Below are 12,800 nucleotides of genomic sequence, written 5' to 3' on the forward strand. Positions count from 1 at the left end.
CGAGGATGGCAGTGAAAGAGGCCCGCTGCCACACGTAGAGTCGACGGGCAGAGTGAGCTGGGTGCGCGAAGCGGGGCACCCACGCCAGCGCTGCCCTGGGACAGCCCGGCAGGAGGGGGCGGGGAGGGAGGCGGGAGGCAGGTTCAGGACAGGGGGACACACTGTGCCTGTGGCCAGCTCACGCTGATGCATGGCAAAACCCATCACACTATTGTAATTATTCTCCGATTAAGACAGATACGAGAAAAACAAAAGACACCATAAATGATAGGAAATGAAACAATAAGATTGGAAACAGAGACGACCACAGGGAGGGGAGAGGAAGTCTGGGGCGCGGGTACCGGGTGGACTGGCCTCCGGGCGGGGCGGTGGGTCCGGGCGGGGTCGGAGTCTCCTCAGGACCAGGGGCCGCCGCGGTGCAGCCCTGGTGCTCCTGCTCGGGGCCGTCCAGCCGCTGCGGGGCGCCTCCGGCTCCGGGAGCGGCTCCATCTGCTGCTGCTTCTGCCGCCCGGATCGAGGTCTGCGGGTTGTGCCAGGGCTGCTGCTGGGGGCGGTTCCACATCCTGAGATGCGGTGAGGCTGCAGGAGGTCCCCGAGCCTGCCTTCCAAAGGCGGAAAACATCCCGCCGCCCATGCCAGAAGCGCCAGACCGCGGTCCCCGACGGTGCGGGCTGTCTGAGGCCAGTCTCTGCTCCCCCTGTGTCCCTCCACCCTCCTCCCCCTCCGGCTCTGCCTCGCCGAGGTCCACGGACTCCAGCTGCGCTGGGAGAAGGCGAGCCCGGCGCTCCAGGTTGGAGCTGGGCATGTCGAGTGGCAGCTGCCTGAGGCAGGGGAGGTCGGGGGGCTGACAGAAGTCCTCCGAGCCCTGGTCCAGCCGGGTGCCCAGGATGGAGGAGACGGCACCGGGGGCGCGCGGGCGGGCAGCAGAGTCAGGGCCTGGCCTTTCCTTCCTCTCGGGCTTCCCCTGGCACCCCCTGGGGGCCGGGCTTCTGGGCTCACCCCGCCCATCTGGACGCCAAGGCCTGGTCAGCAGTGGGGGCGGGCAGTCTCGGCTGGAGGGAGCCCTCTGTCCACGGTGACCACCTCTCCCTTCCTGGGGGAGCCCGACTCACTCCTGTCTGCCCCCACCCCCACTCTGGGTCACCTCCCAACTCTTGGCCCCTGCCCCACTCTGCCCCCCCCCCCCCCCCCCCCGGAAAGGGAACTGCAGGATGGGGGGAGGGCCGCGCCTGCTCTGTTCATTGCTCCGGCCTGGCCTGGCTGCGCTGCACACAGTAGGTGCTGCATACGGATTTGCTGAATGAATGAGCCCCAACCAGCACCTTACAGACACCTGAGGGGCCCTGGGGCTCTCCGCCAGCCCCCAGCGATCCCTGCTCCGGCTGCTCCCTGGAGGGGACCCCGAGATAGGATCCTGAGGTTCCTTTACAAATGGGAAGACGGCTCTGCCCAAGGGCTGGAGGCAGAGAGCTTCTTCACGGGGGAGGAAAAGCTCAACGAAAACAACCCGGTCCCTCGGGAGCCCTTTCCGCCGGGCCAGGCACGAGGCCGCACCGTCCACGCGTATGGACCGGCTCAGAGAGGTGAAGAGACTTTCCCAAGCCACACAGCCGGTCGCTGGGCCGCTGGGCCGGGGCGCTCGCCTCTTGAACTGCGGGTCCAGGATCTGCTGGGCCGGCGGGAAGGCGGGTCCCGGACCTGCTGGGCGGGGAGAAGGCGGGTCTAGGACCTGCAGGGCGGGGAGGAAGGCGGGCCCAGGACCTGCTGGGCGGGGGGAAGGCGGGCCCAGGACCTGCTGGGCGGGGGGAAGGCGGGTCCCGGACCTGCAGGGCGGGGGGAAGGCGGACCCAGGGCCTGCTGGGCGAGAGGAAGGCTAGTAGGCTCACGGGAAGCTGGTGACGTATGAGGGGTCGCTGACCCGGAAGGCGGGCACCAAGTGCTCCAGCGGCTCCTCCAAGGGTTCTGCTGTGCCCATCCCCATCCCGAGGGGCTCATCCAGCTTCGAGGAGGATCCATTTACACACAGAACTCATTTTCAAACAGCGGGACAGTTCAAAATGCAAACAGCGAGAATACTCGGGCTCACATCCTGAAATGCAAAGAATTGCCTTGGCACACGACCAGGGCCAGGCGTGGATGGCGCCGGGGGGTGAAGGAGGAGTCCAGCTCCTTGGCTTGGGCCTGGGCCTGGAGGCGAAGGTCTGTGCTGGACCCGGGAGCGGGGCCAGGTGGCGTCTGGCCCCAGATCCCCAGGCCTGGAGCGCCCTCCACGCCCACCCGAGCCTTTGTGGCCCAGGTGGTGGCGCGGTGCGCCTGCCTCACCCGCTCTGGCCCCAGGTCCCCCCGGACCCGGCTCTCCTGGGCCCCGGGACACCAGCCGGCCAGGGCAGGTTCGATGGGCAATGGGAGGGGAGGCCCTCACCGCCAGCCTCGAAGCTCCCGCACTCTTGGGGTCCGTCCTGCAGGGCGGATGCCTCTACGCAGGGGCGGCCGTGGGGGGGCACAGGCACCGCCAGCTGTGCTGCCTGGGGGGACGCCGGCCTCCGACCAGGGTGGGAGCCTGTGCCGCGCCCCCCGGCAGCTCCGAACCTCCCTGCTGGGCCTGTGCGCCTAGGCTGTCCAGCTCACCCGTGTCCACCCGGCTGGCGAGTGCCCCGCTCAGGGCGACCACCCGTGCCCGCGGCTCCCAGCGCCCCAGGGCAGGCTGCACAGTCAGCGACCCAGACACTCCCGCCTGGCACAGGTTCCAGGGGATTCTCGGGGGAAAGGCGCCTGGGGCCGCCAGGAAACGGGGGTGGTAGGGCTGCTCCCCCTGGCCCAGCCCCGCATCTCAGCTGCCTGTGACCCCGAGCGTCCTCCGTCCCCCTGCCCCGTGCCGCCTTCCCTAGACAGCCTGCTTGTGAAGGGTGTGGGGACCCTCTGCCCTGGGGAGGCCCATCTACAGCCAGTGAGCCGCCTCATGCCACACTGGCCCCAAGGGCCTCGGCTGTGCACGCTGGCACCCCTGGGCGCAGGGGGACCATCCGTGCGGAGTTCCACCACCGAGTTCGGGCGCGTGCATTCGCACTCTGAGGGAGGCGCTCTGTGGCGGGAGAGCCCATTGGGGCCCCAGTCTGCCAGCCTCTGAACGTCTCCGTCCTGTGCTCCCAAATTAAAGCAGCACCTGCTCTAAGGCTACCATACAACTCCCTCACCCTCCGAGCAGGAGACCCTTCCAGAAAACACTGGGACCTCCACTGTGCACCCCCACCTCAAAGACAGAGTGGGCCCTGGGGCATCTCGCTGCCCCCATGCACCGCTGTGGTTCCTGGGTGGGCATGTGTCCGTCCATCCCACCAGACAGGTTCCTGGGGCATCAGGTATCCTGGGAGCCCTGAGGCGGGGTCCTGGGAGGCCCACACCTTGTCCGGGAATGCGCGTGCTGCCTAGGAGGGTCCCGTGATGAAGAGCATCAGGAGGTCCTTGTGAACAGGGCCCCCCACCCCGCCCATGTGGAGGAGGCCCGTCCAGGGAGTGGGGGGTCACCAGGCCTCTCTGCCCTGCTGAGCCCACGGCCACAAGCCGATGGTCCACGGAGGCTCAGAGAGCCGGGGGTGGCAGGGGCCTCGCGTGCCCTGTGGGCACTGATGGAGAGAGACCACACAGAACAGACTGCAGGACCAGGGGCCCGGGGCCCACCCTGCCCGGATCCAAGCTTTATTTCTGCGGCAACCATGCCGTCTGCTGCGCTCAGCCTGGCCCAGCCCAGATGGGATCCTCTGCAGTGCTCACCCTGCAGCCTCACGTTGCAAACCAGCCCCTGAAACCGGGAGGCCGCAGAGCAGCCCAACCCGGGTCGTGAGAAGAGTCGGCCCGCCGTGCGGACGTGCCTAACACAGGGGCCTGTCTCAGGGTGGACGCAAGGGCTTCACGCTCTGGGGACACGGTGTTTTCTGAGGGGTCCTTTGCGGACGGGCCCCTTGCCGGGTGAGCCCCCCAGGCGGGCTGCTGCTGAGCGTAGTTCCTAGCAGCAGGGGCCCAAAGCCTCGAAGGTCTAGAGGCGCTCCCAGCTCGGGACAGGCTGCTCCTTCCCGCCAGGAGGAGGTTGGGCGGGTCAGGGGGAGTGGTCCACGACCAGCCCGGCCTGCGCTCCCGGGGCAGTGGGGTCGGCTGGGGGGGGGCCCGGGGCGCCCTGCAACCGGTGCAGGGCCTCGAGCTGCCGGCGCTTCTCCTTGGCCCGGGTGACCACCGTCTGGAAGAGCTGGCAGAAGAGCTGCACAGCCGGGGGCGAGTCGTCGTTGCCAGGGACGGGGTAGGTGATGAGGCAGGGGTTGCAGTTGGTGTCCACGATGCCCACGGTGGGGATGTTCATCTTTGCCGCATCCCTCACGGCCACGTGGGGCTCAAAGACGTTGTTGAGCGTGTGCAGGAAGATGACGAGGTCCGGCAGGCGGACCCGGGGGCCCAGCAGGAGGGGCGCGTTGGTCAGCAGGCCGCCCTTGAAGTAGCGCGTGTGGGCGTACTCACCGCAGCTCCGGGCCGTGCTCTCGATCAGGTGTGAGAACTGCCGGGCACGGCTCACGAACAGGATGATGCCCCCGCGGAAGGCCACATGGGCCGTGAAGTTCAGGGCGAGCTGCAGGTGCGTGGCCGTCTGCTCCAGGTCAATGATGTCCTGGCCCAGGCGGCTCCCGAAGATGTACGGCTCCATGAACCTACCGGACGCGTGGCCCGCGTGAGCCGCCCGAGGCCACCTCCCACCGCCCTCGCTTGTCCTGCTCCCCACACCCCACCGCCCTGGGGCCGGTACCGTCTGCAGCCTTCCCCATGACACAGCGAGGACCCCACCCTAGGAGTGACCACCAGGGGCAGTCAGGGGGCTGGACCAACAGAGCAGGCTGGGCTGCAGGCTGTGTCCACGTCTCAGGCCAGAAGACTCTACTCTCTGAACCTGCACCTCGTCACGTGGTGACCCTAACAGAAAGGACCCCACAGGGATGTCTGGACGCTCACAGGTGACATCCAGTGTCCTGCCCAGGGCTGCGTATGTGGCAGCCACCCTCGTTATTACGGCTTTACCACGGAGACCACCCAGGGCCGGGGGACCAGTAGGGCAGGGGCGCCGGCTGGAGCAGGAACCAGCCAGGCCTTGGAGGGAAATCCTGCAGCCCAGACCTGCGGGCCTGGCAGAGGGGCCGGGTGCCAGAGTGTGCCCTCGTGGTCCATCCCCTCCCACTCCGTTCACGTTCCTGCTCACTGCCATCTGGATTCTGTCCTCCTCACAGACGCCGCCAAGGGCCCACAGGCCCAGCGCCCTCAGTGCGGGAGACTTCTGGGAAGAACCCCCAGCAGCGCACCCTCTCACTTCCCGGCCCCGCCCCCAGACTCCGGGATGCCGGGCACCCGGGCTCCTGCGCAGGGCCGCCCCCGCGCTTCTGCCTCACATGCCCTCTGAAGGCCCTGGTGTGGCGCCCCTGGTCCAGGCTGCTTCCTCCGAGGGCACCTGTGTGACACTGTCCTGGGGTGGCCAAAGCGTCACCCGTTCGGGACCTAAGTTTCCAATGTGAAAAACGCAGCCACCCGCTCTGCTCGGCTCCCCCCCTTCACCCCAGGCCCAGCCACTGCTGCGGCTCTGCCCAAGCAGCCACCGCCCCCACCCCTCCGCCCCCCAGTCCACTCTCAACCAGGCCCTCACAATGGCCACCTGAAAGGACGGCCAGTCACCGCTCCTCAGCCTGCCACTGGGATGTCCCTCCAAGGGGGTGGCCTTGCCAGCCCCCGTCCCATCGCCGGCTTACAGGACCTACAAGACCAGCCGGCCTGTCCCTGCGAGGACCATGAGCCCCACGGGAGGCTTGGGGGGAGAGAAGCAAGCTGATCGTGAGAATAAGCACCCATCCCTCCCGGAGACTCCACGATCCCATATGGAGGAAAAGGGGGGTACACACTCTGAAAACAAACTGAAGAGGGGGGCCTGGACCTCAAGGCAGGGGCCCAAGCGCTCTGGACGAGCCACAGCCACCAGGCCCACGCTCACCTGTGCCGACAGCCGGCCTTGTGGCCCAGGTGCACGCGGGCGTTGAAGAGACTTCGCACGGAAAACAGCTCCTTGACGTTAAAGAAATCGGCGTGCTTGAGGGGCTCGCTCAGGATCCGGGCGCTGAGATCTGGGCGGGGAGGTGGAGAGCATGCAGGCCCCGGGTCCCGGCTCCCCCAGAGCCTGGGGCCTGCGGAGGGCGGCGGCAGATGCTGGGGGGACCCGGGGCCTTCTGCGCAGGCTCGGGGGCGGGAGACCGGATCTGACCATGGCTTCGCTCCCGGGTAAACCCGGCCAGGTCCCCAGTCGGCGAAGAGGCAGCCGGCTGATGTCTGTGTCTGCGGCCCCCGTGGTCCCGCCGGCCGCCTGCAGAAACTCCCTCAAGGCAGCAGCTCGGGGCCGGCCGGCCTCTGCCCGCTTGGTGGCTGGGCGGGGACTCGGAGGCCGCGGCAGCGCGTGCGGCGCGTGGGGCTCTCCCTCCCGGACCCGCAGCCCCTCCCGGGGCCCGCGCCCCCCGGCCCGCACCCCCGGGGCCGCACGAAGACCCAGGGAGCCCGCACCCCCGGGGCCGCACGAAGACCCAGGGCGCCCGACCCCCAGGGCCGAGGGCCCCCTTACCGCTGCCGCGCTCGGGCTCGCGGGCGGCGGCGGGCGCGGCGCTCCCCAGCGTCCTGCCTCTCGGCGCGGCCCGGCTTTGGGGCGCAGCCCGGACACCTGCGCAGACAGCGGACTCAGAGCGCGCCCGCGCCCCCCGCCCCGCCCCGGAGGGGCGCCCGCCGCGCGCGCCACCCCGGGCCCCTCACCCGCTCCGAGCAGCCGCGGCAGCACCGCGCCAGGCGCCATGGCGCGCATCCGGGCGGACGGCCTCGGGGACGGGCGCAGGGAGGACGCACGCACGCACGCACGCACGCACGACGGGCCCGGCGGCGCGGCCGCACGAGCGGCTCCTCCTCCCGCCGGGGCCCGCGCCGCCCCCGCCGCAGCGCCGCCCGCAGGCCCGGAGGTGCCGCTGCGCCGCCGCCGCCGCCCCGCCCGGAAGCCCGGCGCGCCCCAGCCGGCCGCCCCGAGCCGGAGCGCGTGGTCCCCGGGGAGCCGTACCCCAGGCCCGCCCGGGCGGAACCGCAGGGAGGGCGTGGCGGCCAGGGCCCGTGGTCCGGTCGGGCGCGGGGCCTGGGGGCCCATCTCCCCGCCCCGTCCCCCGTCCCGGGGTCCTCGCTCCCTCCCTGCACGGGGCCGGGCGGCCAAGGAGCCCCACGCTGCCCCGCGGTACCCGCCGGGCAGGGGGGCCGCGCTCCCGCCCGGCCAGTTCTTACAGCAATATGTGGCTTAGAAGGGCTCCATCAGCTTAGTCCAGTGTGCGGTCCAGCCTCAGACCCAGGGTACCGCCGAGTCTGCAGGCGGAGTGGCGAGGTCACGGCGCAGCCCTGCCGCGCGGTGAGCGCCGGGTCCCCGCCGCAGAGCGGCCTCGGAGCACCGAGCCCCACTGGTGATCCTGGGCCGGGGTCTTCGGTGCCCCGAGCCCCGCCCCGCGTTTGGGGAAACGTGGCGTGCGTTCGCGCCGGTGGCTTCAGAGCACAGGGGCCTCCGCACTGCGGCCCCAGCAAGTGACCCCTATTCTCGCAGCCAGTCCAGGGCCTCGGGGCTTGCCAAGGAAGCTTCTAGAACTAGGACTTCTGCCCAACCCGCCGGCGGTGGCGGGGGGTGGGTGGCTCCCGCCCGGGGGTCGCGGCGCCTTTAAGGGCCCCGCCCGTGCATGGGGTGGGGGGCGGGCCGTCGCTTAGTAACAGGACGCCGCGCCGCCGCCCGCGCCTTCTGTGCCCCCAGAGCGCGGGGCAACCGAGGCGGGATGTCGGAGGAGGACCCCCAAGCGTGCGCGGAGCCAGAGGAACCCAAGGCCGGGCCCCCGCCGGAGAAAACCAGCGACTGCTACCGCGTGAGCGAGGACCTGCCGGCCAGGTTCAACAACCCGGCCTGGTTTCGGGGCTACAGGTGAGCACCCGGGAGTCCGCTGAGGGTCTGCCTTGCGTGCAAGGAGGAAAGACCAGTGCTCCTGGTCCGGCGGGCGGCCAGGTGCCCAGCTGGGCCTGCCTCGGCTCAGCCCACAGGCCCCAGCCTGACCCCCGAGTCAAAAGCCGGGTCAGCGGTTCACCATCACAGGAGCAGGGAGGTGCAGGTGGAGGCAGCGGGCCTCCCCCCCACCCCGCCCCCCGGGCGCTGGGCGGGGCGTGCCCGGGGTTGGGGTGGGGGGATCGTGGCCACACGCCTAGGGCGAGGCCAGCCTGCTGTCCTGTCCGAGAGGGGAGGGCCGGTCCGCTGGAGACGCGCGGACGACGCGCCCATCACCGGGCTGCCGAGGGGCGCGCGCCCTGCGGGCTCTAAGGCGCAGGCTGCGTGCCTTTCTTGACCCCCACCTAGTTCCTCTACAAGCCCCCGGGATCGGCTCAGCTGGGAAATGAAGCTGGGAGATAGAAGGATACGCTCTTGCCCATAGTTAGTAAGAGGCAGAGCTGGGGTGTGGGAGCCCACAGTCCCTCGCTGACCTGCTGTACCACTAGCTGAGATCAGGGCCGGAGACAGCAGGAACATTTTCTCCTGGAGGCTCAGAAGTGGAGGGGCGCCCCGCCCCCCAGGTCTGGAGGCTGAGTCACAGATCCCAACTTCCACCCCCCTCCCCCCCCAGGAAATGACAGCATGGGACCAGGGCTTGCTGGGGCTGAGGGCCAGCACTTTCCACGTGGGGGTTCTTTATGGCTTTGACAGAGGTCAGCAGAGGGGTCAAGGGAGGCTGAATGAACCTGCCAGGAAGGCCAGCCCTGAACCCCACAGGAGCCCGGGTCTACGGCTGCATTGTGTGCCTACAAAGCTCTGTCAACCTAATACGGTAAAGCTGTGGCTTGGGCAGACTTAGAACAAATGAGTGGAAAATAAAGTGTTCTTTTCATCTGCCAGGACCAAGGAGCCCCCCTCAGTGTACAGGACCAGTAACCAAGTTTATGGTAGCAGAGCCCCCACTGTGCATGAGATGCCGGTAAGGAGGAAGCAAGGAAAGGCTCTGGAGGGGGGTGCGTGGGTGTGTACGGGGTGTGTGTGTGTGTCCGGAGTTCCAGCATCACAAATGGAAAGGGGTTACCTCACATCTCTTTGGAACAGGACATGAACGTAGCAAACAGTTTTTAAAGGTTGGGAAAGGGGCCTGGTAGGCTTGCTTGTGTGTATACGCTTGCTCAGTTGTGTCCAACTCTTTGGGACCCCATTGACTGTAGCCTGCCAGGCTCTCCTGTCCTCGGAATTTTGCTTGCAAGAATACACTGGAGCGGGTTGTCATTTCCTCCTCCAGGGGATCTTTCCAACCCAGAGATCCAGCCCGGGTCTTCTGCGTCTCCTGCCAGCCTCCCCGAGGACTGGCCCCATCCACTCCTACGAGGAGCCAGCTCTTCTGGCAGTAGGTTTGGGCAAATGAATGAAGGACTGCTTTCATTTTGGAGATTAACCTGCGACCCTAGGAGGCAGCACTGGGTGGTGAAAGCTCAGGTTGCAAAAGGACTGTGGTCTCTGCGCCTTTGGGGAAGCGGAGTCCTTTCTGATCGACTTCACATGGCGGGGGCCTCCTCGAGTCCTCCAACGGCCGTGCTGCGTCCAGGAGAAGGGCCGGTGTGCTGGTGTGAGTCACCCGTGGGGACCCCAGTTGGTGGACCACCCGCTTGGGGGGCCACGTTGGTTTTCTTCCAAAATAGCCCTCGTTTTTTAAGACGCATTGTGGATCATGTATTTGGCTTAGACTCTGCCGGACCCTTGTTGCTGCACGGGCTTTCCTCTGGCGGCGGCGAGCGGGGGCTGCTCACGGCGGCGGCCCCTCTCGGTGCGGAGCACGGGCTCTAGACACAGGCTCAGTGGTTGCGGGTCACGGGCTCACTTGCTCTGAAGCGTGTGGGGTCTTTCTGGACCAGAGCGTGAACCCGCGTCTCCTGCATTGGCAGGCGGATTCTCTACCGCTGAGCCCCCAGACGGTCCTCATTTAAAAAGAGCTGGACGATCACTTCTTTACTTGTCTTGCGTGAAGGAGTACAGCTCTTAGCAAAAAAGAGATTGTTTACCTAGAAAGTTTCCAGAGCACTAAAGATCATGCTCCCAAACCAAGGGATCAGGTGTTTCCGCGCAGAAGACCGCCGTGCTCACTAACACGAGCCCAGATGTTCTGCTTTCGTGCAAAGGCCGTGTGCTGGTCTTACGAGGCAGGGGCAGTGGGCCGTGAAGCACGGGGTTCTCACGAGGCAGGTTTAGAAGGCGCTTTTCCTGCTCGTTGTCGACCTGCTTTATCAGGAGCCTGGTTTCCAGTTTCCGGCCTGAGTGTGGCTGCTGGACTCGTCGAGCAGGACTGTTTCCTCCCCGTGTGGGAACAGAAAATAAAAATGCGTGTTTTGCGCTTTAAAACATATACGGAAGGAAACTATCCTTCCTGACACTAACGGTGGATGCGTGTCACTCCTTATCCATTTGTTAGAGCCCAGAACGCACAGCTCGGAAAGTGGGCCTGAGCGTGTGCTGCTGACTTGGTTAATGAGAACCCGCCCACACTGGATCGGTCGTCCTGCACGCTCTGCGCTGTGAGACACGCACACACACCACGGCAGCTGCGTGTGTGCTGCGGGGGCCGAGAGGGAACTGCTGCTCTGAGAAATGACTGCACTGGGAGTGCCTGGAGGCCTGGTGGTTGGGAATCCGCGCTTCCCTTGCCGGGGTCGAAGGTTTGATCCCTGTCCAAATCCTGGCAAGCTGCACGGCATGGCCCGTAAACCTCCAAAAACCAACAAAGCAAAAGAAAAAACACCAACACACACACACACACACACACACACACACACACACACACAACAGACAAAACATCTGAAAACCCTCCAAAATACACCGAAGGCCATTTTTCTTTGCATTTGCTTCCTGTCGAGGAGACAGAATATCAGGTGGCCTTCTTGACACAGGGGACTCTAGAACAGGTCACCTGTCCCACAGCGGTCCAGGCCCCTTCTGTAGAGACGCCCAGGTCACCTGGCGACGCTGGGTTGCTGAAAGGACCGCCACCCCCGGGTGCCCGCACACACCAGCAGCCCCCCGTGTCCTCACGGCAGCCCTGGCCCATGAGGGCAGCCCCTCCCGAGCCCCCTCGGCGGGTGGGGTGGGGCCCTCAGAATGGTTCTGAGGTTCTGCAAAAGGTTCTGATTCCCTGTCAAGGCCGGAACCTATTCACGCCACTTCTTTTCCGCAGACAGCTCAGGCTCAGAGAGGCCCGGTGACTTGCCGTAGTTACGCAGAAGCAGAGCTGGGCACGGCTTCGGCCTGACCCCCTGTAACCAGACCCAGATGGCACTGCCTCGCCGGCTGTTAGAGCCCGCGTGGCCGTGGAGGGAGGCGCCTTCCGTCAGGACCCCCGGCACTAGGCGTGAACCGGGGCGGTGCTGGCGGTTCAGCCGCTCAGTCGTGTCCGACTCTTGCGCCCCCATGGATTGCCGCCCGCTGGGCAAGGGCACGAGTGAGTTGCCATTTCCTCCTCCAGGGGATCCTCCCGGCCCAGGGGTCGAACTGGGGTCTCCTTCATCGCAGGCAGATCCTTTACCGACCGAGTCACCTGCGAAGTCCAAGGGTAGACGAGGCCGTTCCGCACGCCCGCCCCTCGGCCTCTCTGTTTTCTGGCTTTAGGAACAGCATTTTCTCACAGATGCTCATTTTTATTCCAAAGGTGCCTGGTGACCGATTGCTCGAGTGTTATCCCGCGTAACTAACCCCAGTGTCCCCTTCTCACTTCCAGAAGGTGTTTTATCCAAATTCGTATAAGTTTTCTAGACAAGTTGCAGTGGGTGGAATGTTCCAGAACAACACTCTCAACGTCTACATGGAGAAGAGCATCGTGACGGGTCCTGACAACTACATCACCTCCTACGACCGGCTCAACTTCCACCGCAGCTACAGGGTCTGCAGGCCGTCCTTCTGCGACTGAGGGGCCTCCCGGCTCCTCCGGCCGCTGTCTGCCCTAGTTCTTGATGGTTCGCCCAGGTGTAAAGGGACGTGTTTTACCACTTTTCCCGAAAACGCTTTTCCTCTCTAGATAAGCAGGCAAATGGGGCAGCGGTGCTCTGCTTTCTCTGTTTTACACCTGAGATGATAAAGATGGCTTGACTTTCCATTAAAACTCTTGCCACGGCGTCAGTCCCTGACTCATCTGTAATCTGGGCGCAGGGCGCTGGGTGTTCCGAGACCCCGAGCTCGGCCTGGAGGCTGGGAAGGCCTGCAGCGCTCCACCTGTGTCTTAATCTGGACGCATCTTTGTTTTTAGCCTCATGACAGATTGTGGGGGTTTTCTGTTGTCAAGTAGCTTGCTGGGCCGCAGGGGGAGGGTTGGATCCCTTGCCCTGGGTATGACAAGAGCTGGTGAGGGAGCAGGGGTGCTCCGGAGTGGGGAAGGCTCCAGGCAGGACCGGGGGAGCCCAGGGCAGGCTCGGAGTGACCCCGAGCACTCCCTGCACCCTGAGCACTCCCTGCTGAGCACTCCTTGCTGAGCACTCCCTGCACCCTGAGCACTCCCTGCACCCTGAGCACTCTCTGCACCCTGAGCACCCCCTGCTGAGCACTTCTTGCTGAGCACTCCCTGCACCCTGAGCACTCCCTGCTGAGCACTCCCTGCACCCTGAGCACTCCCTGCACCCTGAGCACTCCCTGGCCACAAACAAGGCCCAGGTGGAGGCAGAAGGCTGGCGAGCGCCACGCATTGCTGAGGGGCGATGTGTGCGAGGGG

At 66.1% G+C, this 12,800-nt stretch overlaps 2 protein-coding genes and 1 long non-coding RNA gene across 11 annotated transcripts; 1 reads left to right on the forward strand and 2 right to left on the reverse strand.

Moving 5' to 3' along the window:
• Positions 1-265: 265 nt before the first annotated feature.
• Positions 266-2,128, reverse strand: LOC138435319 (uncharacterized). The gene is made up of 2 exons (XR_011255031.1): positions 1,919-2,128; positions 266-1,698 (listed from the first exon to the last, which is right to left on the reverse strand). It is a non-coding gene; the product is annotated as an uncharacterized lncRNA (long non-coding RNA).
• Positions 2,129-3,652: 1,524 nt separating this feature from the next.
• MRPS2 (mitochondrial ribosomal protein S2) lies at positions 3,653-7,213 on the reverse strand. The gene is made up of 4 exons (XM_069579786.1): positions 6,820-7,213; positions 6,635-6,730; positions 6,017-6,146; positions 3,653-4,694 (listed from the first exon to the last, which is right to left on the reverse strand). The coding sequence occupies exons 1-4, from the start codon at positions 7,196-7,198 to the stop codon at positions 4,094-4,096; spliced, it is 1,206 nt and encodes a 401-aa protein (XP_069435887.1). The 5' UTR covers positions 7,199-7,213; the 3' UTR covers positions 3,653-4,093.
• Positions 5,956-12,214, forward strand: PIERCE1 (piercer of microtubule wall 1). Of its 9 annotated transcripts, none has more exons than XR_011255029.1 (4): positions 6,930-8,005; positions 8,966-9,044; positions 11,277-11,540; positions 11,817-12,214. XR_011255029.1 is itself a non-coding variant. In XM_069579789.1 (4 exons), exons 2-4 carry the CDS (start codon positions 7,863-7,865, stop codon positions 12,003-12,005), a joined length of 411 nt encoding a protein of 136 aa, XP_069435890.1. In that variant the 5' UTR covers positions 6,933-7,450; positions 7,841-7,862; the 3' UTR covers positions 12,006-12,214. The 9 variants fall into 9 exon arrangements, 7 of the variants coding, with proteins under 7 accessions (XP_069435889.1, XP_069435893.1, XP_069435892.1 ...); XM_069579789.1 differs by lacking the exon at positions 11,277-11,540 and having other exon boundaries at positions 6,933-7,450; positions 7,841-8,005; XR_011255030.1 differs by having other exon boundaries at positions 7,047-8,005; positions 10,518-11,540.
• The last annotated feature ends 586 nt before the right edge of the window (positions 12,215-12,800 follow it).

Source organism: Ovis canadensis, chromosome 3 (genome assembly GCF_042477335.2).
Source record: "Ovis canadensis isolate MfBH-ARS-UI-01 breed Bighorn chromosome 3, ARS-UI_OviCan_v2, whole genome shotgun sequence".
In the NCBI taxonomy this organism is placed as follows: domain Eukaryota; kingdom Metazoa; phylum Chordata; class Mammalia; order Artiodactyla; family Bovidae; genus Ovis; species Ovis canadensis.